Source organism: Coenobita brevimanus, chromosome 86 (assembly GCF_032717465.1).
Source record: "Coenobita brevimanus isolate Jiangsu-jjx chromosome 86, ASM3271746v2, whole genome shotgun sequence".
Lineage (NCBI taxonomy): Eukaryota > Metazoa > Arthropoda > Malacostraca > Decapoda > Coenobitidae > Coenobita > Coenobita brevimanus.
Window position 1 is genome coordinate 35,302,928 of NC_137039.1, and position 21,663 is coordinate 35,324,590.

A 21,663-nucleotide genomic window follows, 5' to 3' on the forward strand; every position below is an offset into this window, starting at 1 on the left:
GACTGAATAGGGAGGCAGCCAGAGATCAAGCAGAATGGAGAGAAGCCATTAGGTGACCAAGGATGTCGCATGTGAGCATCATAAAAATACTAAATCCATATATAGGCCTTCATCTCCTCTGCTGATGCACTCAACTTACCGGAATAATACATATTGGTGAGCATTTCTGCTAGGAGTTTGAGATTAGGTACACAGCCTGTACATAAAGTGACTAGGAGTTCATATGCAGCTATCACAGTTGGTTGAGTTGAGCATACTGGTATGGCCTGTAAATAGAAAGGTGAAAGAAAACAGTAACTTAGCTGGTGTTAAACACTGCACTGGCATGTAAACTCTTTCACTGCCCTGTACTTGCAAGAACATGTGCATACCTCAATATGCAATGATACTGAGAAGTAAAAAAAATTCTTAAAATTGTCATAATAGTGTTCTCAACAACAAAACATATTCTCACAATATCAATCACTTGAAATATGTACATACAGCCTTTTTATTAAGGCTGCCATGCAACATATGACTTGTACATCAACTGAAAAATTTTAGTTATATCATCATGTTTACAAAGCATCAACGATTCTTACCTGCTCAGCAGGCATCTCAGAAGCATGCTCTAACTGAAGGTAAACCTTAGAAAATGGGAATATAAAGTCCTCTACGAGTTCCTGTGGAAAGAAAAATCAGAGTCATGAAGGGAAACTTGAGGACCAAATATATTACTGTCAACAACTCAGCTCCCCACATTCATATACTGGGTGGGCAGATCCAAAGTATGTCTCCCTGGTTTCAATGGGGACATAAAAAAGAAAAAGGAAACCCCATGTACAACCTCCCCTCCTGTGTACTGCAGAAGTACAGCTAGCTATTTTTTTGCTGTTAAGTCTACAGTATCTTTTTTCCTTTTCTTTCTTTCTTTTTTTTTTTTTATAACAAAGGGAAAAAAAATGAATAAAACAAAATAATAATCCATACACCAGATTACAGATGTTTTCCATTCAAAACCTGTCTATCAAATGGCAATAATCACGTGGATGTGCATACATCCCTGAGTGCGAGGCCGGAGGGGGTTACGATGGAAAAGTTCAGAGAGGATGGGACTGGAGTGTATTAGCGTTGTGATGAGGAGAGGTATATTGAGATGGTTAGATGGTTTGGGCATGTGGAGAGGATGGGGGATGATAACTGGGGCAAAATGTGAGCGGTGTTAATATTAGGGGTTGGGTTGCAAGAGGTAGCACGAAAAAGACCTGGGAAAAGGTCATTGAGTGTGATCTCAGGGATAAGAGACTAAATACGGAAGCTGCCAGAGACTGAGCAGCATGGAGAGCCGCCATTAAGTGCCTCAGGCCAATGCATGCAAGCATGTGGGAGCCTTCAAAAACGAAACAAAACGGAATGATCAGAGACTGTTGCTCAAATTTTTTAAATACCTGAAGGGCAGTATTTTCACTACATAGACCTAGGCTACCTGAAACACATACTCTTCCTATTGGTTCCTAGTCTATTTAGAATTTATCCACAGGTGCCAAAGACCTTGGAATGCCAATAAGTAAAGACACAGTATGAGGCCAACTTAACTTACTGGTGGCACATCATTAGAGACAGAGCTACATCGCACCTACCGTCATTGTTCACTGAATTCAGTGGGTGCAAAATGGCTTACACATGCATGCATGGCCAAGGCTTTTAAAAATGTTAACTGTGCACCACTTACCCTAATGAGAAATATTTGTTTGGCAGAATCTCCACCAATTTCATATTTCTTCTCTGGGGGGAGAAAGGCGACCAGCTCCCGGGTTACACAGAGGTGGCCTTCTAAGAGTGTCTCATCTACAGGCGTCTCAGGACCACCCTGGGCCAGCTGGGCCACACTGGACCGTACTGCCTTCAGCCACTCCACCTCTGTGCTCAGCAGCCGGTCCACCCCGGTCACAGCCACACTTGACACACATGCCCAATTTAGCAGACCACATAGCAGCTGCAAGCAGATGGAACAAAAAATAGCACTGGGATGTTAATATTGTGTTGATGTGACAAATAACCAACTTTTTAGCCATGAAAATTACTAATGTCTACCTACACTGCTTAAGCAAAACATTCGCACAAAAGCAACAGTTAATGTAATGAGGACAGCCTGTCATATGTTCGTCAATGAGTGATTATTACTGTACTTACCTTTTGAACAATCACAACACAGGGGTCCATGCAACATGATCGGTATGTAATAAAGTACTCTTGCCTTCATCTACCATGTAAATCAATAAAATGCTCTTGCTTTCATTGTACATTCTGTTTTATAATGCTTGTTGTGCTATTCCCTCATTCAACAACTTGGCTCAGGACTTGGAGAAAGGGGGGGGGGGAATCCATATTCCTTTTGGAGGGCTACAGAAGGCTTTTGGTGTACGAGAACCTCGTGACATCTTACTCTAGTCCTCGTCATTAAAAGCACAAGAGGCCACTGTCTGTCCGTGGCATTATTTACAGGGTAGAAAAACGTCCAGTAACCAAGTCACTTCATGGCCTTCTTTGACTCAAGGCATCTACCACAATGCCATAAAGCTTTTTATGTATGGTATATACATACCTTAATAACAATAAACAGTATGGGATATGGCACTGGGGAAAACATGAGAAGAACTGTATGGTACTGAGTGTATTTATTTATCTGGAAAAAAGGATATGGTAAGGTGAACGGGTAAGGATTCTGATGGTTTTACCCAAGTAAGATGTGTATGAAAAATCAGTGACTGCTGCATGAGTTTTTAAGACTGGGAAGTGTGTGCTGATGTCCAGTACATTATCAGTACTGCAGAGACAAGGGTGTTCCATTTCCCCGTGGATGTTCAATATACAGACAGATGGGGTCAGAGAGGTCAAAATTAGGTTGTGGAAAATAGGGGTGAAGTTCTTAATGAATGGTGAAGGGTAAAGTATTCTATGTAAAATGAAAGTGCATGATGCTATGCTAGTCATTTTCACAGTCACAAGAGCTTTTCAGTCTCATTCAGAATTTGTTAATGTCTGCGTGTGGTGTGGTTTGACACAGAGTGCAGTTAAAAGTAAAGTGACTGTTGTTGCGAAAAGAGCTAACTCACTGAAATGTACTGACGAACTGAAAGATTTGACACGGTGGATGAGTTTGATACCTATGTACTATGGGTCACAAAAGTATCGGTGCACAGGGGGTCCGATGCCTACCGAAAACATTCGAACAACTGCTGACGTTTACCAGTGTCTCACTGTGTATGAAAAATGTCTGTTCATATAAACATAACATCTGCTATATGTTTGCAAGAGGATATTGCTAGCTGGTGATATATAACACCTCCTGACATCAGGGCTATCAACGTGTGGTAGGTCAGACACTACAGTAACATTTCAGTGACCTTTGTTCTGTGGTCCCAAATGTTTCAAGCACATTGTGCACTGATACTTTTTTGGCCCAGAGTACATGAAAAGAAAAAAAGTTCATGGGTAAATGAAATGAATACCAGTAATAAACTGGGTCAAGAAAGAAACGTGGTTGGTGCACTGAATGCATTGATACAAAACAGAGGACTGACTGCATCTAGGATATAAGTGCCCATATTAACATATGATTTGGTATGGCAGGAATTCACTGAAAAGTAGTACTTACAAGGAACTCCTAAATATAACACTTGTATACGTAAGAGACTTGTATAATGATAACATGAAAATGTGAAACACTGTATACACACCTGAAAGTATTCCTTTGAATACTCTCCATTCAAGCCATTGAGAACATTAAAAAGCATGACAATGAAGACCACTAAAGTGTGTGGAGAGTTGGAGCACTTGGTTGCCATTAGTAATAACTGTTCAACGGCACACTGTCTGATGCTACGTTCCCCTCCCACCAGTACAAGCCCCATCACCAGCTTGTGGAACTGTGTGTCCTTGGTCAGGGTTTCCAATGCAGGAGGGTATAGTGCCAGAACTACCGACAATGTCTCCAGACCCTCACGACACACTGCAACACCAAAACAATACACACTGTTAATTTGTTCTCACTCCATGTTTAGTTCAAGTACATGAACAAAAACAACACAATGATCTATAATTGACTGTCAAACTCAAACCCAATCTCTTTCAATACATTTGACAGCCAAGATCCAAACAAATTTTTAAAAAGTCACCCTTTGTTTTGCATCGATTCTGTTGGCACAGCTTTAATTTGCAAAGCATCAATATAAACACCTTGATTCCATATCCACAAAAACTAACCCCATTTATGTGGACTGGAGTTGAAAAAGTAGTTTGATGTGCCAACTGACAACGCATTAAGGCTCATGGAAATACCGTAGGCTACCACTCATTGTACTGTACACGAAAACTGAGAACCCTGTGCTTTTCAGTGCTATTATGGGTTGGTTTGTGAAGTTCAGTAATTTATCAACTATCATAGTGCAAAATACCACATTATTATAATAACTGATCACTGGGAAGTCTTTAAGCACTCTGTACAATCTCATAATATTAATAATAGTAATAATAATAATATAATAATGAAAAAAAAAAAAATAATAATAATAATAATAACAACAACGAAGCAGTTGGAACTATGGCAGCCGATCAGTGGTTGGTGCAAAGAACTTGGGAAAATTTTGGATTTTCCTACTCCATTCCGCTATAAAACTAGTAGTTTTTAAGTCTCTTTTTACATGGATTCTGTTGACACGGAAGATTTTTATAACACACAAGCTATGTAACACATTGGATTACTCCATACATTTTAGACATTATACCCATCCATCCACCATCCAATCTTGTGTTGCCCCGTGAGGAGCGAAGGAGCCCAGGGCTATTCCTACGCTCCTCATGGGGCGACATAGGATTGGATAATGGATGGATGGATTATTCATTATGAATGCCATGCACTGATGAAAACTGTGACAGATAAATCATGTGTTTACATTCAAGCTGTTCTAGGGAAAATGCTTTGAAAATCAAGAAATTTCTAAATAAATGTTGGAAAGTAAGAGAGAAGAAAACAAAGGAGCTAAGCAACCAGAATAGTAGCTAAAATGACATAAAGAGGGGCCATTGAAAAGGCTATCCCGATCGCATCATCAATCGCACTCCTCGTCAAGAGAACTCCCTGTCAAAACATCAAAGATTCTCCGCCACAACAATTTGCACCTTGGACGATTCTGTGTCATTCATATTTTATTATTATGCATAACAGATGTTTATCTAATTGTCCCAGGACCGTCTGATGATGGGATTGTATACAATGCTGTAGCTTCTTCTCTACCGAGTTTGAATACGAGTCAGAATCCAGTGACCTTTACTGGGTACAAGCAAGACATGCACTGATTTTAGGCTTAGGTAAGCTTCTTTTACAGCTGTTAGGCCATTTAGATTGGCTTCAAACTTTTTTTTTTTTTTAACTCATTTGGGTGGGTTTAGGACTTAGTTGGGGGAAACCCAAGGCTCAAAAACACATCTCTATACTTTACATGTTAAATCTACCCCGATATGACACCCTGCCTAACAATGGGTGTTTACTTAACTACCTGCATCATTAAACTGGGGTTTGCCTGTGTGAGTATATATATATATATATAATATACAGTAATGTCACATTCAGGGAAAAAAGAAAAATCCAATGTCATCACAACACCTATGGAGGACCTCAAACAATGCAATAAGCTACAATCACAAAAATCTCTGAGCATTACCCTGTAGATCTTCAGGGTCAGGCGGTTTATTGGGTGGCCTCTCTGTTGCTTTTTCAATTTCATCTAGAGTAGACGTTATGAGGTGCACCTGTCCTGCTGCTGATGCCCAGGTGATCTTGAGGATGGCCCGTACCACACTCATGTCAGGCACCACACCCGTCACCTGTCAAACACACATACTCTACATCAATAGGTGGCTCATAAGCATCTCTCCCATAAAGGTACAGTATGTACAAGCAAGACATTCTTCTTTTTATATTCATAATAGTATAATAACGATTGTCTTTCTGGGATTATGCTAATGTTGTGATGCACTTTCAAACATTCTGTAATGATTACCCTATGCGTAAATCCATAACTTTTTTTCCTACACATGAGTACCACTTCTAGAGAAGAACAAAAAAATTTTGGCACAGGTTCCTTTAATCAAGCTGTTAAATGAATAACAGAACTCCAACTAATACTGTATGCAACTCATCATCCTGAGCATTCTTCCCAAATGATGACGATGGGGTAAGGAAGGATTAGAAACAAGAAAAAGAAAAATATACAAGTAGAACACTCAGTATCTGTACTGTATTTATGCAAAAATCCAAGTGCAGTCATCTCTCAAGTGTTACAGAATGCAAGAACACAGAATCCAAGAAACTGCCAATTACATATATATATAAGAAACAGACTTGAGTGTTGCAGCTGCACGAGGCTTACATGAAGGAGTGTTAGTGCGTGTTAACATATGGATATGAGACTATGGTGTGGCATGAAAATGAAAAGTCACGAGTGACAGCAGTGGAGATGGGACTGGTGAGGAAGGTACTGTATGTGGAGTACAGATAGTGGACTGGATACAAAATACAATAATGTGATTCAATGTGGGGTGAGGAAGTCTGTGGACACCAGAATCAAAGAGAGTGTACTGAGATGGTATGGTCATGTGGAGAGAATTGAAAAAAACAGTGGTGAAAAAAGTATATCTGAGTGAATATATATATATATATATATATATATATATAATAAAACCCCACTAACTCGGACTATTAGGCATGAGGGGGGTGAGAAGGCTGTCTGAATTATGGTATAGCAAATAAATTTCAAATTGCCTAAAGAAACACAATTTTTTTTTTTCCCCAAGGTTAAATCAAAAAATTTTTATACTGCTTTTTTTTGGATAAACAAACATTTTTTTTAGTCTGGGGACAGGTTTAGGCCTACGGATTTCAGTCTTTTTTGAAGGCATCTTTCCTGTAGATCTTTATTTTGTCTGTAAAAAAAATAAATAAATAAAAAACAAACATGCATCTGCAAATGTTAAATGTGTACTCAACCACAGAAGGAGTTATAAGCACTAAGGCTATTTTGTTATTTATTAAAAGTGAGAGCAAGATGAATAGATGGATATGAGTAGGACCAATAGCAGGAAACTAGGGAAGTTACATAACATAAGGTGTCACCCTAGTGTTGTCTGCATACATGTTTAAATGAAGATTTCATTATTTTCAACACTAGGGGCTACAAGCACTGAGAATATTGTGCTATTTACCATAGGTGAGTGAGATGCGCAGAAGGATACGAGTAGAACTGTTAGCCCGCGGCTTGCAATGCAAATTAAGTGACACAAAGCGGACAGCCTGGCATCACCTGCATGCATACTGATGTAAACATTCTATTATTTTCCAAAGACGGCACTACAGTCACTGAGAACATTTTGTTATTTATTAAAAGTGAGTGAGACGCATACATGGAAATGAGTAGAGCTTGAAAGCGGGCAATTAACTACAGGTGTGCCTCAATATACGATACGCCTAGATGTGATACCACGGCTTAGCGATGGGGTTGAAATACCACCATACCTCACCTAATGATGGCCAAACCCCGATTTAATGATGGGGTTTTATTTTTTAAAAACTGATTTTGAGGTAATTTCAGGCTAAAATTGTGTGTTTAGGTTGATTTATAAACTGTTTTTAGACTTTTGTAATTTGTTTTAGTCATAGATGGGGTGAACAATGTCATTTTGGGGTACAGTTTCCTAAGCTTGATTTTTTCTAAGACTTACAGTATATTTGGTGATTTTCATATTTTATTTGTTGGTTTTAGCTGGTTATTTACAGGTGTTAGGCTTAGGTTAGCTTCTTTTACAGCTGTTAGGAAATTTAGATTGGCTTTAAACTTTTTAGACTTATTTGGGTGGGTTTAGGACTTGGTTGAGAGGGAAACCCAAGCTCAAAAACGCATCTCTATACTTTACATGTTAAATCTACCCCGAGATACTATATCCCGCCTAACGACGGGTTTTACTTAACCAACTGCAATGTTAAACTAGGGTATACCTGTAAGTTGCTACAACAAATGAGACAGGTTGGCACCACCTGTGCACATACTCAAGTAAACACTTTACTACTTCAACAGAAAGAGCAACAGACACACAGATTGTTTTGCTATCTATTAAGAGTGAGAGCAAGATGTGAAGGTCAGAGGGAACTGGGTAGAGAGGAAATCAGGCAACTTGCTATGTACTTAACAAAGGAGACAGGCTGGCAGTATCATCATTCATATTTACATCAACACTGTATTATTTTTGTGGTAGGTGGGGGCGCTCACCATCCAATCACTCGATGTAGTGCTGCTCCGATTGTCTGTCTTTTCCTCTCTTCCTTCCTTTCTCTTCTGTCTTTCTTTCCTTCATTCTTTCCTCTTCCTTCCTCCAACAGGTGAATTTACACCCCCTCTTCTGTCTTTCTTTCCTTTATTTTCCTCTTCCTTCTGCCTATGGGTGACTCTACTGCACAATGAATGACAAGCCAAATGGGTTCTTGTACACCAGGAAACCATTTACTGCTTTGGGTGGTAACCATGTAACCAAATTATGGCACCTGATGGTTTAGTGGGCAATTAAGGCGCTCCAATCGGATTGAGCCGGTGTAGGTTTTTATCCAAGGGGTGGTTGGGGATTATTGCTCATGTAATGCCACTCAGGGATGAGTGAGGCTGGTCACTCTCATCTTAAATGTCAGGACCAACTTGCCTAGCCCCGGGCTCCTATGCTCCTCACGGGGCAACATAGGATTGGATGATGGATGAATGGATAGATGTACTATTTTCCACAGGAGGAGCTACAGGCAAAGAATATTTTGTTACTTATTAAAAGTCAGAGTGAGAGTGGTTTGTATGGTAAGTGAATGAGGGTGTGGCCCACAGTTAGTCCTCCCTTCACTGAGTTTTTCTTGCTTTCCGGACCTTACTTCACCTCGTCCTCAGATGAAAAAAGATGGCTGGGAGGATGATGAAAAACCCTGTCACTTCTTTGGGACTGAGCCTACACATTTTTGCATGTCCAACCATTTCTCGAACTGGGTGACTCAAACCAGTACACCATCTGACCACTTGCCACTGCTTCAGGTTAGGACAACATGATAAAATAACACATACTTCTTGAGAGTTTTACCAGGCAGCAATTAAAGTCAAGCATGTTGTACAGTTCAGCAAGAATGTCTACAGTAAAATCTGACACTGTATATAAAAGAAAAACTGCAAGACACATTAGTTTAGCAATTATTGTACAATCACTAACCACCAAAATCATATACACATTACCCATACACACGATGAAAAAGCTCAACCAATAAATATGGTAACTACCAGATCATTAAAAAAAACAGCAAAATATATATCAATAAAAGTAAACATTAGTACATTAGAGTGAAAGTGTTAATGTGGCGGCCACGCTAACAGGAGAGGGTGTGACCTTACAAAGTGTGCCCAGAGGCATGACGTGATAGTGACCTGGTGGTGGAGGGATTGGGCAAGGCGGGAGGCCACGTTGCGCACCATACAGTCCGATGCTGGGTTGGGGATGTGGTGCAATGCCTCCTGCAGTACCAGTGCCTGAGTCTGGGGTGAACCTCCCACACCACACACACCTGCAGTCACAACACACTCAGAGCCTCAATAATAATCAAACTCGTGATAATGATATGATCTAAATGCACAAAACACCTGAAAAACCGAAGTTTACTCATGCACCCTTTCTTTCAACACAGCGTCAACATAAAGCTATAACATATGGTAAAACGACAATGTTCAATTAATTTTATGCTTCACAATGGAACCAGACTAAACATGAACGGGTACAATGAAGTAAGGCTTCTCATGTAACTTGCTTAAATCAAACATTGTTAGTTTTTATTATCTACAACTTCCAAGATCAGCCATACTTCTACTTGTTAAACATCATTTTGCTGGAAGATAAAAGAAATATATAAAGTATCAATATTTGACAGGAAAAACTAACACATACCTGCTGTTGGTGACGTATCTTCTGTTCCACCATTAGTATTGGTGGTGGCTGAACTGCCCGAGGTGACTGATCCTGCTACAACGCCAACTATGGCATAGCCCACTGTCACAAATGCTAGCTTGGCCAATTTAAGCACCACCAAAAATGCTGACCTGAAACAAAAACATCATAACATTAGGTTACATACACATTTCAGAACTACATTTTACTTCCAAATAATACAGTACTTCAATATACAAGATTCTTAAATTTACAGAAATGGCAATGATTAGGTGTATATGCAGTGACTCCCTCAGTGGGAGGCTGGGAGGGCTAGGTTTACGATGGAAGAGTTCAGAGGTAAGATGGGACTGGAGTGTACTGATGTTGTGATGAGGAGAGGTAGACTGAGGTGATCTGGGCATGTGGAGAGGATGGATAACTGTGTGCAGGAAGTAAGAAGTGTTAATGTTTGGGGTAGGGTTGCAAGAGGCAGACCAAAAAAGACCTGGGATGAGGCTACTGAGTGTGAACTCAGGGAGAAGGGACTGAATGGGGAAGCTGCCAGAGATTGAGCAGCAGGGAGAGATGCCATCAAGTGACCAGGCCGATGCAAGCAAGCATGTTGAAGCCTTCACAAACAAAACAAAACAATTCTAATACGATACTTACCTTTTTGTTGGCATATCTGTGTTGGAGAGAAAGTTGTTCTTGGCAAGCATATCAATAATGATCTTCACTCCTCCACTCTTCATGAAGTTATACTGGAATTCTAATGCTTTCTCTGACATTGGATTGTGAGCTGGCATCAGTAACGAGTACAACACCTGAAAAAAATAAGTAAATAAAAAATAACAATTCAACGCCACCCCACAATCTGACACAAATAACTACCATTAGTATCATTCCAAAACCAATAATGCAATGAAGTATAATACTCACCATTGTCACACAGGGATACCATATTCACACAGTAAATTCTGTATTCCCATCATAATTACAACAGCAAAACCAAGAATAGTACTGTATTATCTCCTTTCACTGCCTAGACCAAAGACAATACACATCTCACGGATAGCAAGACTTTCCTCTCTAATAAATAAAGAGTAGGGTACTACAAAATTCAGAAAAAAAAAAAAAAAAAAAAAATCTAATACAATCCAGTCACATAAAACACCATATCTATGGCAAGACATAAGCAGAATGAGACTCAGAACTGAAAAAACCCTGGAAAAAATTATTATGTGAATGCTCATGATAGAACAAATTCATATAGCTGTAGTCATCAAATTCTTATCGCCTGTATTTAATATTTTTTTGGCACTCTGTATCTCAGTTTTGGGGTATATTTCCCCCCCCCCCACACAGTATGGAGAATCTTTTGGTCTTTGTAACTAAAGACGCACTAAATGGAAACTTAGCCTCTTGAAATGTATATAATCGAGCATTCATGCGTGCATGCAGCTAACGTGAGCAGTCTGGACACATACAAAGCTTTTGGAACTGATGGTCAGATGATTAACTTTCATGAAAAGTGAAAGTCTTGATTCCCTTCAATTAATATTACAGTAAGAGAGACTGATGATGTGATGATATGAATAATGATGCATTTGATAATGATGTGATAAAATGACAAGAGAGAGAATCTAGTGATGATGATGATGATGATGGGAGATAAGATGAAATGATATGAAATGGTGATTTTGGAGGGAGTATGGCAAAGTGCACTTGAGACATAATGTGGCCATGAAAGAAAGTTTTGTGGTGTGAAACTTGAAATTGAACCAGCAAGGGGGGGGGGGATCATCATCATCCAGACCTCCTTTCCCACCCCAAGGCAGGGTGAGGAGTAGCAACGTCCAGACAGACCAAATCTGCCCAATCCAGTGAGCCACGATTCCATTTACTCACACATTCAAGTCCCTGGAATCCTACAGATATCTGATATGCCAAAAACATTCAACATCTTCTGTAGATTCACATAAATGTATCCAATACATTCAATAATAATAATAATAATAATAATAATAATCCCCAGGGAAAAAAAATTACTTCCCGTATCAAACAAACCTGCACACAAAAATCCCATGAAAAATAAGAGATTACTGTACAGTATACAGAATAAGAGATTACTGTACAGTATACAGACTGATTTAGTAATAACCAAGTTGGTCCAAGTGTCATTTTAGGGTTTAAAATCTGTCATAGCAAGGAGCTTTTATCCATGGCTACATGATACGAAGGAAACAAAAGCAATATACTGTACCTGCAGGTTGTAAAGAACTTGTGATGGAGACGAGCAGAACATGACACTTTCTAAGGATGGTGACATACTCTGATCCACGATCTTCACATGCTCCATGCATAATGATCTCAGGTTGTTTACTGTAATGAAAATTGTAACATATTTCAGAGATATTTTAAAATAATCTGATAACTAACAATACTTCATGAAGATACACATTACAAAACTTAACCTATCCCTAACTTTTGGTCAGCAGTGTCATGTTCGATAGCATCCATATTTTCTCTCTTAGGATGTGTAAATTAAATGAGAAAGTTCCAGTACCATCTCTTCCCTTCCACCTCAATGGAAGTACTTGTACATACTGTACAAGGGGGGGACCCAAAAATTTCCAAAAGAGACTGACAGTATGGCCAAAGAAATAGTTCCCCTTTGCGCCAGTAAAGATCACTCATGTGCAGTCTGGTGAATCATTCTGCTATGTGTTACCACACTGAAAGGGTTGAGTCCATATTTCTGGTGTGAGACACCTATCAACAAAATAAACCAATACTGTTGCTGTACAGTGAACTACACCTAGTATGTGGCTGTACCTGTGAAGTACACCCATATGGTAGCTGTACCTGTAGACTACACCCATACTGTAGCTGTACCTGTGAAGTACACCAACATTATAGCTGCATCTGTGAACCACAGTACTACAGCTGTAACTGTGAACTACACCAATACTGCAGCTGTACCTGTGGACTAAGCAATACTGTAGCTGTACCTGTGAAACAAACCAATTTTTTAGTTGTACCTGTGAACTGGTCAGCTGGCATGATGTTAAGGAGAGCTCTGGCACTGTCTCTTAGTTGTGGTAACTGTAAAGCGCACCCAAGGTCTGCTAACTGGAGGAGGAACTGTGTATATTTTGCTTGCCCTGACATTATCTGAAAAAGGTATATAAATAAGTTCAGTGGTTACTAAAATCTATGTCTGAGCAGTATCTTTAGGTACTTAACCATGATGAGATTTTCTAAAATACAATACAGGACACACTGCTAGATATGTGCGTATATACTCAGTTATCTTCAGAGAAAAATGTTCCAGTAAAGGCGTCCCCTGCAAATGCAATGAACTGAGAAACTTTTCATTGCAATTTTTATCATCATTCACTCTCTGCATTACCATACTCCAAGTCAAACTTTGTCTAACACAATATACAATTTATAACATATGCAAGTCTATTGTTGTCAAGGAATAATATTAACACTGTCTCATGCAATGTACAATACATAACAGACACTATTCTTTAGTCACCAATCAATATTAATATACAGTACTGTGTTCCTGATGCAATGTTTACATTCTTGAACTGATAAAACTAGACTATTATAATATTACTATATGTTAATAGTATTTTGGTACAAGTTCTTTGGAAAATGTAACTGACTACTGGGTCATCTTTTAATACTTTCATGATCCTGGTATAGTGGTGGATAGGATCACTTTCATGCAGTGGCACTAATTGCTGTCAGGTTACACAGATGTCCCTAAATACACACCCTATCCTCCCAAAAGGATGATGATACACTGCAAGAGAAGGGTAGCTTCCGTCTGCAGTTAACTATGTTCATGTTCAGATGACAACAACAATCCTGGCATGGTTTCCTTCTCCAAAAAGAGAAAAGACACTGGATGATGATGATGAAAATTTTAATCTGGCTACTGCTGTTATTGCTGTCAATGATGATGATAATGGTCATCATAATCATCACCATGACCCTTTTCCCATCCTGAAGATAAAGGTTAAGGTGGTTGCATTGGGGTGTTGCTGACAAATATGCCTCCATGAACTATGTCATAGTGATCCCCTGTTCAGGGGTTCCCTGGAGGGAGCAAGGTATTGACAATGAAGACAGGATGAGGCAGGAAGCTTTGATGATGATGATGGTGATGATGAGTATGAAAATGATACTTAAATGAATAATGGCAATGTCAAATATAATACAAAACTTACCACCCCTGGAAGACAATTCTCTGCCTCCACATTGGGTCCATCATATGGGTGTTGCGGTGAGCCAGTGGAGGAATCTGAAGAGCTGTCAGGTGAAGATGGCATGTTGCTGCCCACCTGCACCAACTTCGCTGTCAGCACCTAACAAATACATGGTCACTTACACAATGACAACTCGAAGTATAAAACTAGCATCACCAACTCTACACAGATTTTTACCTGACCACAGAGAAAAATTACCAACTTGATCAGATATCCTTAATTTGATGGACAATGTCTTTCACTCTTATCACTACAAACTGGGAACTGCATAATGTTTCATAATTCTATTTATCCTGAGGAGAATCCCTAAAGACAAAAGGTTAAATCAAAGATTAGCCATATACTTACAATACTACCTGACTCAAGAAGCCCTGCTTTTATTCAGAATTCTCGTAATTAGAACGTTCTTTAGCGCCAGGGTATACTGTCAATTCATACATAAATATCTACACAATACTAGCAGGTACCATAAACAAACACTTCTCTTCTTTTGTTCACAAAATTGCACTTAAAATTAAGCAATAAATCCCATATAAATTTTGCTCCAGAAGCAAAGGCAAACATTACTCACCATTTTATCTCTAAGAGGCATCTGGGCAATGATTTTCTTGTCATCAACAGGGTCTATTGGATCAGTATTTAAATACAATTCTACTTTCACATTTGGGGCAGTTGACTTCAACCGGTGCAAAACCTGTAGGAGTCAATATTCTTGTCATTAGCCGCACATAACATTGGGTACATGACTCTAAAGCAATTCCTAAATCAACACCTAGTTTTCACACACATTAAGTGCATAACTGAAACAAAAGTTACTAAAGTATGCGATTCAGATTGTGGGGGGGGGGAGTCCTTGAGTAACTCTTACTATCTTGGAGGTTAACAATTATATTAAAAAAGAAAAAAAAAAATCAGTCATTACAGGAAGGTGAGGGACACAGAAATAAATAAAGCCATCAATATACTGACAAAAATTATAATACAAGAAACAAATAAATAACACTGTATGGCACACTAAGCATGAAACTGGCCATTCTAAACATTAACTCCTTTGTAACTGTGTGGGCCGCTGAATGTAAACAATGCATTTCACTCCCGTACTAGGTGGATCAAGCCCTCTCAGGAGGGTAGCAGACTAGCGATGGCATTGAAAATATTTAAATTTACATTTTTTTTCATCTCATGTTTCCCAACTTTGATGTATACAAAAAAAAAAAAAAAAAAAAAAAAAAAAAAAAAAAAAAGATCTGAATGTAAAGTGAAATCCTCTGTAAGTGCGTTGGGGGAGGAAGACCATGACCCACTCGTAGCAGAATGTGTATGTGAACTCCTGCCACTGGTGCTTGGGGACCTTCCACTGTCTTTTTCTGGGTCCTGGAGTACAGGAAACCATTTGGCTTGTCACGCAGTGTAGAGTCACCCATAGACAGAAGGAAGAGGAAAGAATGCAGGAAAGAAAGAAGAGAGGAAAGGGCAGGGACCCGAAAGCAGCACTACATCAAGTGAGTGGATGGTGAGCGTCCCCACCAACCACTGACATGAGTAGTGGCAAGGGAAAATTTAAAAAAATATATATGACTGGTCTAATGGATAGTATGTCACTGAGGTGGAGAGAACCACTGGTCAAGACTAATGCCATATACTGTATATTTATTACGCTTTCCCAGGTGACTGTGACGAATCACAATGTCAAACTGCTCATACCCATAATAAAAGCTGATATGCCACATCTGAACCTCAAAGATCTTAAATCCCAACTACTTCCAAAACCTTAGTACACTTGTACGGATGTCACAAGTTCAGTCCTCGCACTGCACTTTCTAACTCTGTATGCAAGTATGGACAATAATTTTTCAGTAACGAAGGGATTAACTAATCATACCATTATTAATCAGCAACGAATAATTACCAGTTAAAATGATAGCTGTACTGAACTCTTGTTCATCAAAAAAATAAATAAATAAATAAAAATCATTCATTCATTGCCAGACGCCATGCATCCCAGACGGGGTGGCCAATGGCTTAGAGTTAATTGTTTTACAGGGAGGGGCACTAATCCTCCACCAACCCCACTTGACATAGTAAAATAAAAATAAGAGAAATCTTTAATAAAAAGAAATCTTTAATAAAAAGTCACTTCTTTAATTCCTCTTATTCATGTATTTTGGGGACATGGCCTTGTGATGATTTAAATACCTTGTCTTTTGAAACTACCTCCATCACTATTCACCCATTAATCCCAAGATTGTCAATTTTAACCACTTACTGATACCAAATGATGTTATTCAGCTTAAGTGATAAATGAACACTGTATCAACCACTCCAGTTCAAGAGGTCATTCCTGAACCAACCAATTACATCTGGTAAAAGCAAAAATAAAATAAAAATGACACTGTACTGAAGGTATTAACCTGACAACCAAGTTCAGTTTGCCAATGTGTGTTTTGTAATGCAGCTAACCTGTCTTCTGATAGAACCCATGGTGTCATTGGTGTGCGTCCATACATCCAGCTCATCTGGCTGCCGACCCTGAACTGGAAACCTCACCAGAAGAGACAAATGTTTCCCTCTTGAGGCTCTGCAACACCATATCAAGCATACATTATATATCACTTTTAAGAACAAGCATCTTCCCTCCAAAGGAGGCTGGTGGACTGCACAAGGTAATTTATGCCTGCAGTCCACAGAGTTCATGTTCTGATGAACCTGGACCCACAAGATCATCTAGAAGTACCAATTACACAACACTGTATTAAACACATCCTGATATAATACATTCAATGTATGTTATCATCATCTCCAATGCCTTACTTCCTCCTTGAAACTGCCAAACAGGGGACTGAATATAAAAATCAGTGACTTATTCAAATCAATGTTGGAATAAAATATGGTTATATGACATCCCCATAGTTGTTCATTAAATGCATGTATAGGGTTATGAGAGTAGTAAAAATTCAAGCTGTGGGAAGGGGTTGGAGATGGTGAAGAATGGTAAGGGATGATGCTGTGCTGCTTGCTAACAGTGAAGAGGATCTATGCAGCCTAGTCCAAGTTTTTAATGCACTTTTTTCACTCTCATCTTAAATGTTGGTACCAACTGCCTAGCCCCAGGCTCCTACACTCCTCATGGGGCAATGTAGGATTGGATGATGGATGGATGGATTTTCTTTTTAATGCAATGATAGTCACAGACAAAGTAAATGTACAAGACACTAAGTAATGGTTACTGAGAGTGAAGTTGACTACTACATACAGTACTAGGAATCCTTTTTGATGAAACAGAATAGGAAATAGAAAGAAAGTTTCCAGCACACATCTAATTTTATCAGATATCACAAAGGTAACAACACAGTACTATACCTGCCAAGTGGTAGTATTGAGCGGTCATCTCCAAAATCTCCATCGCACTCTGATACATATTCATGTAGTACTTTCAGAACTCGACACATTCTTGTGGTCTCTTGTCGAACTCTGTTTATGGAATCCTTATCACGATCTAACACTGATACAGTGTCATACATAGCCTTGGGGGGAGGAAAAAAACTGAAATTACTGAAATACCCTATGCAAGACATAAAGGCTTAAGCCTATACTCCCATGATTCAAATAAGATGAAGGCAAGTGATGAAGTTTCTAGCTTTTCATATGCCATACAGTAATGACCTGGTATACAATCGATTGCTATAATGATTAATGAAAACTTACACCCTGTATCATGGTAATGCAATGGCCATGTATAATGATCCTGTGCAGACACACTGCCACCCGCACAAGCCAACGTTATACATTTGAGCCAAGTGTGACTGCCCTGTGGTTAAATGCACAGAACCCTCCTCTGAGGCCTCTGCATATGTGTCCTCCTTTCCGCCTCATGTTTGAAGTCACAGTTTTGCTCATACATTTGCTCACATGACTCAGACTGGCCTATGGCATACTTCAGGTCAGTGGAAGGAATGTATTTTGAGATTTTAGGATACGTAACACTTGACCCCAAACGTATCCCCACTGAACTCATGTTAAGTCGACACTTGATATGAGTGGTTCTTACCTGACGTAACCCAACTGTGAAGCAGGCCGTTACTGTACTGCATATTGCTCGGTAAATAATACTAACAAAAATCCTCAATTAAATACTGTATTTCATGTTGTATGAACAATTATTTTTCCCAGTGAAGCAGGTAAAAGGCAAAAGAGAAATGACTCAATTAGGCTTCCATAACAGCACAGACCAAGACAACTGCACTCACACTATGACATGCCTATCCAAATGTTATATCATCATCATCATCATCCGGACCTCCTTTCCCACCCTAAGGCAGGGTGAGGAGTAGCAACATCTTGACAGCCTAAGTTTGCCCAATTCTATGGGCCACGCTTCCATTCACTGAATCCAAATAACTGGGTCTAAAATTTTTTAGTCAAACAAATATGCTACCCATTGCTACCTTCCTTGCTAGTTACTAAAACAGACTTCAGGGTATGCTGGGATCTTATTGTAAGGCTTCAAGGCATGCTGGGATCTTATTGTATGGCTTCAAGGCATGCTGGGATCTTACTGTAAGACTATGGGCTTCACTACACATCCCTGTACAATCTGACACATTTCATACCTTAAGACGAGACATACAACTAGAAAGGAAGTCATCATGTATGATGACTCGATTGGCCTGGAGCCTCGGCCCAAGGTTTGTGAAAGTTTCCCGGAGGAGTTCAATGGCACGACTGGCAATGTCTTCTGTTCCACACAACACCACCTGCCAAATAGTGGATAACATCTGTAGTGTCAAACTGGCCAATAACATTTTCTGTGCTGATGTTAAATCTGGTCTGTCTGACCAGGTAAACCAACCTACTGAGAGGTAAGTAACCACCCTTGAAGCGTAACCTCATGCAGTGAACCAATGTACCCTTGCAGCAGACAGTGCCTCACAACAAAGCATAGAGAAAAGGGTGGAGGTTTGGTTTCTGGATAGACATTGCATCTGCATCCCTCCACCCAGTTAACAGAGGTACCAGAGTAAATTCCACATCACACCATCATTTGATTATATGGTTACTACCCAACACTGTAAAGGTTACAGGAAACAATTAGGACTGTCACTTAGTGTAGTGCCACCTGTGTGGAGTGATGTGTAATAAAAAGTGACAGAAGGCAGGGAGAAATAGGAAGAGAGGACAAACTTAGAAGAATGACAAAGGTGAAGGAAGAAACAGACACCACTACACTGAGCAAGTGGATGATGGTCACCACCACTTACCACCACGTATTTTATGTGAAATATGAACACACAACAAGTACAAGTGAAATACACAATACTACTGTAATCTCAATAAAAGCAAAAAATATTGTCTTGGATTGAATCTCTCCAGAATAATGCAATTCAATATCCAGGCACACAGTCCACCTCATACTCTTATTGCAAACAGTTGCTAAGACAAACTAAACCAGGTAGGTACTCACCCTCCACACATAGTCCACACCTATTAAGTCATCATCATCCATGAGATACACTCTCCTCTTCAGTATTAGCTTACCCTCTTTGGAATTGACAGCCTTAAAAAAACGGTCAAAACACCTGAAAATAGAAATTCAGTCAATGTAAACAAGATACTGGTATATACAAATTCTGTAAGTTTACCTTCCTTCAGGTAGCCCCTTCATTTCAATAGGCCTCTTCAAAACCAACTAACATCAGTGTCTTGCAAGCTATAATAAAAAACATGTCTTTGATTACTTCTCATCATTTCAGCCTACAAGCTTTCACGAAGTTGAAGAAAATGAAGAAAACAGTCAAGATTTACAAAGATGTTCTCTATCCCACAAGCACTGTGAAATCTAATTTGGCACAGACTGCTTGGCTTATGATATGGAGCCGAGAAGTTAGGACCAACACACACATAAATATATATATTTATATGGGTACAGCTAATCCCAATACTTCTCAAAATTAAAGTACTGAGGCCTGACTTACTTCATGCCATTTTCAGTCAGGAGTGAAGGATCCAACTGAAGGATGTTGTTCTCAAAGAAATCTTTATTAATCTCAGGGTCAAGGTCTGGCTCATCTCCCATCAGCTTTGAAAACCATTTGAAACATGACTCCCGGTCTACAGTGAAAACTGCATTCTCTGCCAAGCAGTTCCAAATCTGCTTAGCCTGAGGTGCACACAACCACAGCTGCCCATCCTGAAAACAAAAGGTACTCTTGGTAAGAATTATCATTAATGTTTACCTACTTCATACATTAGGAAATGATGGGCTCGAATCTGGAAACAAGCAGGGCATACCGTAAACACTAATATATTAGTAAATGAACTCAAATTAACAAAATACTATGGTTACTATCACAACTCATTATTAAAAAAAGGAAATATGAGTATAATGAACTGTTTACTACAGATAAGAGATTAAGAGATACCATATTTTATGGCATACAAGGGTCTTGTTTCTAAAATTATGTTAATTTTCACATTCTTTCAAAAGCATGCTAGCTGGATTATGGCAATCCCCCAATGAGAAATGGCTATGACAGAACTGTCACCAGGTTATGCTGTCTTACCATATTTCCCCCAATCTTCCTGTTTCTATTTCTCACCACTCATCCCTTCTACACAATATCTTCACTTTCAAATAGTATCTTCATTTCCATAATTTTCTTTGCCACATGAAACCCATTACTGAAATATGGAAGTTTCATACATATGTACATTCATTACTCACTCCTACACACCTTCTTGCAATTGAACACTCAAATTATTTCCTAATCTACTGATATCATGCATCCTGTTTATGCCACGAGTTGTTCTGAAAAAGACACCTTCATGGATTATAACCTCTAAAATTCTCAACCACCCACTGTCCAGGTTTCAATCTAAAATGTGCTGGATAAAAAAGCACCTCTTCCCTTGACCCACAAACCTGAACAACTTCAGTACATAACACAGCTCCTGATAACTATTCCCAACATTCACAATCACTGTCACCAACTGGTCATGTACCAGGTAATTATTGTAATTTCAGTACCAAAGAAAGAATACTAAGCGTACTTCTTTCACTACGACGCTGTATATTCTGTTTTACTCAGGCTAGCATTAGACAACTGTGTTCAGCTTCAGGAAATACCAGTATACAGTATCAGTGATGGCTGTTCTCTTATCCCCCCTCAGTTTGAAAAGTCTCTGCAAGTATATGATGAGAACTGAGGGCAACCATCCACGACAATGCAACCTCTTCGCACCACCTTCCTTCAGCCCCCTCTCTTTCTGCCACGATGCTGAATCTCTTTCTCTTTTAATGGTTATTTTCTTCTGTAACCTGTTTGCATCCTTCCCACAGTAACACCTATCAATACTTGCATCCTCTTCTCTCACATACTTTCATGCAAGACTTAACTTATAC

At 39.2% G+C, this 21,663-nt stretch overlaps 1 protein-coding gene across 1 annotated transcript in view; it reads right to left on the bottom strand.

Annotated features, from left to right (window-relative positions):
- The window catches only part of faf (ubiquitin carboxyl-terminal hydrolase-like faf), a 66,784-nt gene that overhangs the window by 25,100 nt on the left and 20,021 nt on the right, over nt 1-21,663 (bottom strand). Inside the window, exons 15-31 of the mRNA XM_080280894.1 lie at nt 20,237-20,451; nt 19,726-19,840; nt 18,875-19,018; nt 17,625-17,788; nt 16,725-16,842; nt 14,836-14,958; nt 14,226-14,363; nt 13,023-13,155; nt 12,245-12,363; nt 10,651-10,805; nt 10,000-10,151; nt 9,453-9,622; nt 5,703-5,865; nt 3,720-3,991; nt 1,712-1,975; nt 582-662; nt 140-266 (exon numbers count right to left, since the gene is read on the bottom strand). Coding sequence (XP_080137020.1) covers nt 140-266; nt 582-662; nt 1,712-1,975; nt 3,720-3,991; nt 5,703-5,865; nt 9,453-9,622; nt 10,000-10,151; nt 10,651-10,805; nt 12,245-12,363; nt 13,023-13,155; nt 14,226-14,363; nt 14,836-14,958; nt 16,725-16,842; nt 17,625-17,788; nt 18,875-19,018; nt 19,726-19,840; nt 20,237-20,451 — 2,653 coding nt within the window. The remainder of the gene's footprint in view (nt 1-139; nt 267-581; nt 663-1,711; nt 1,976-3,719; nt 3,992-5,702; nt 5,866-9,452; nt 9,623-9,999; nt 10,152-10,650; nt 10,806-12,244; nt 12,364-13,022; nt 13,156-14,225; nt 14,364-14,835; nt 14,959-16,724; nt 16,843-17,624; nt 17,789-18,874; nt 19,019-19,725; nt 19,841-20,236; nt 20,452-21,663) is intronic.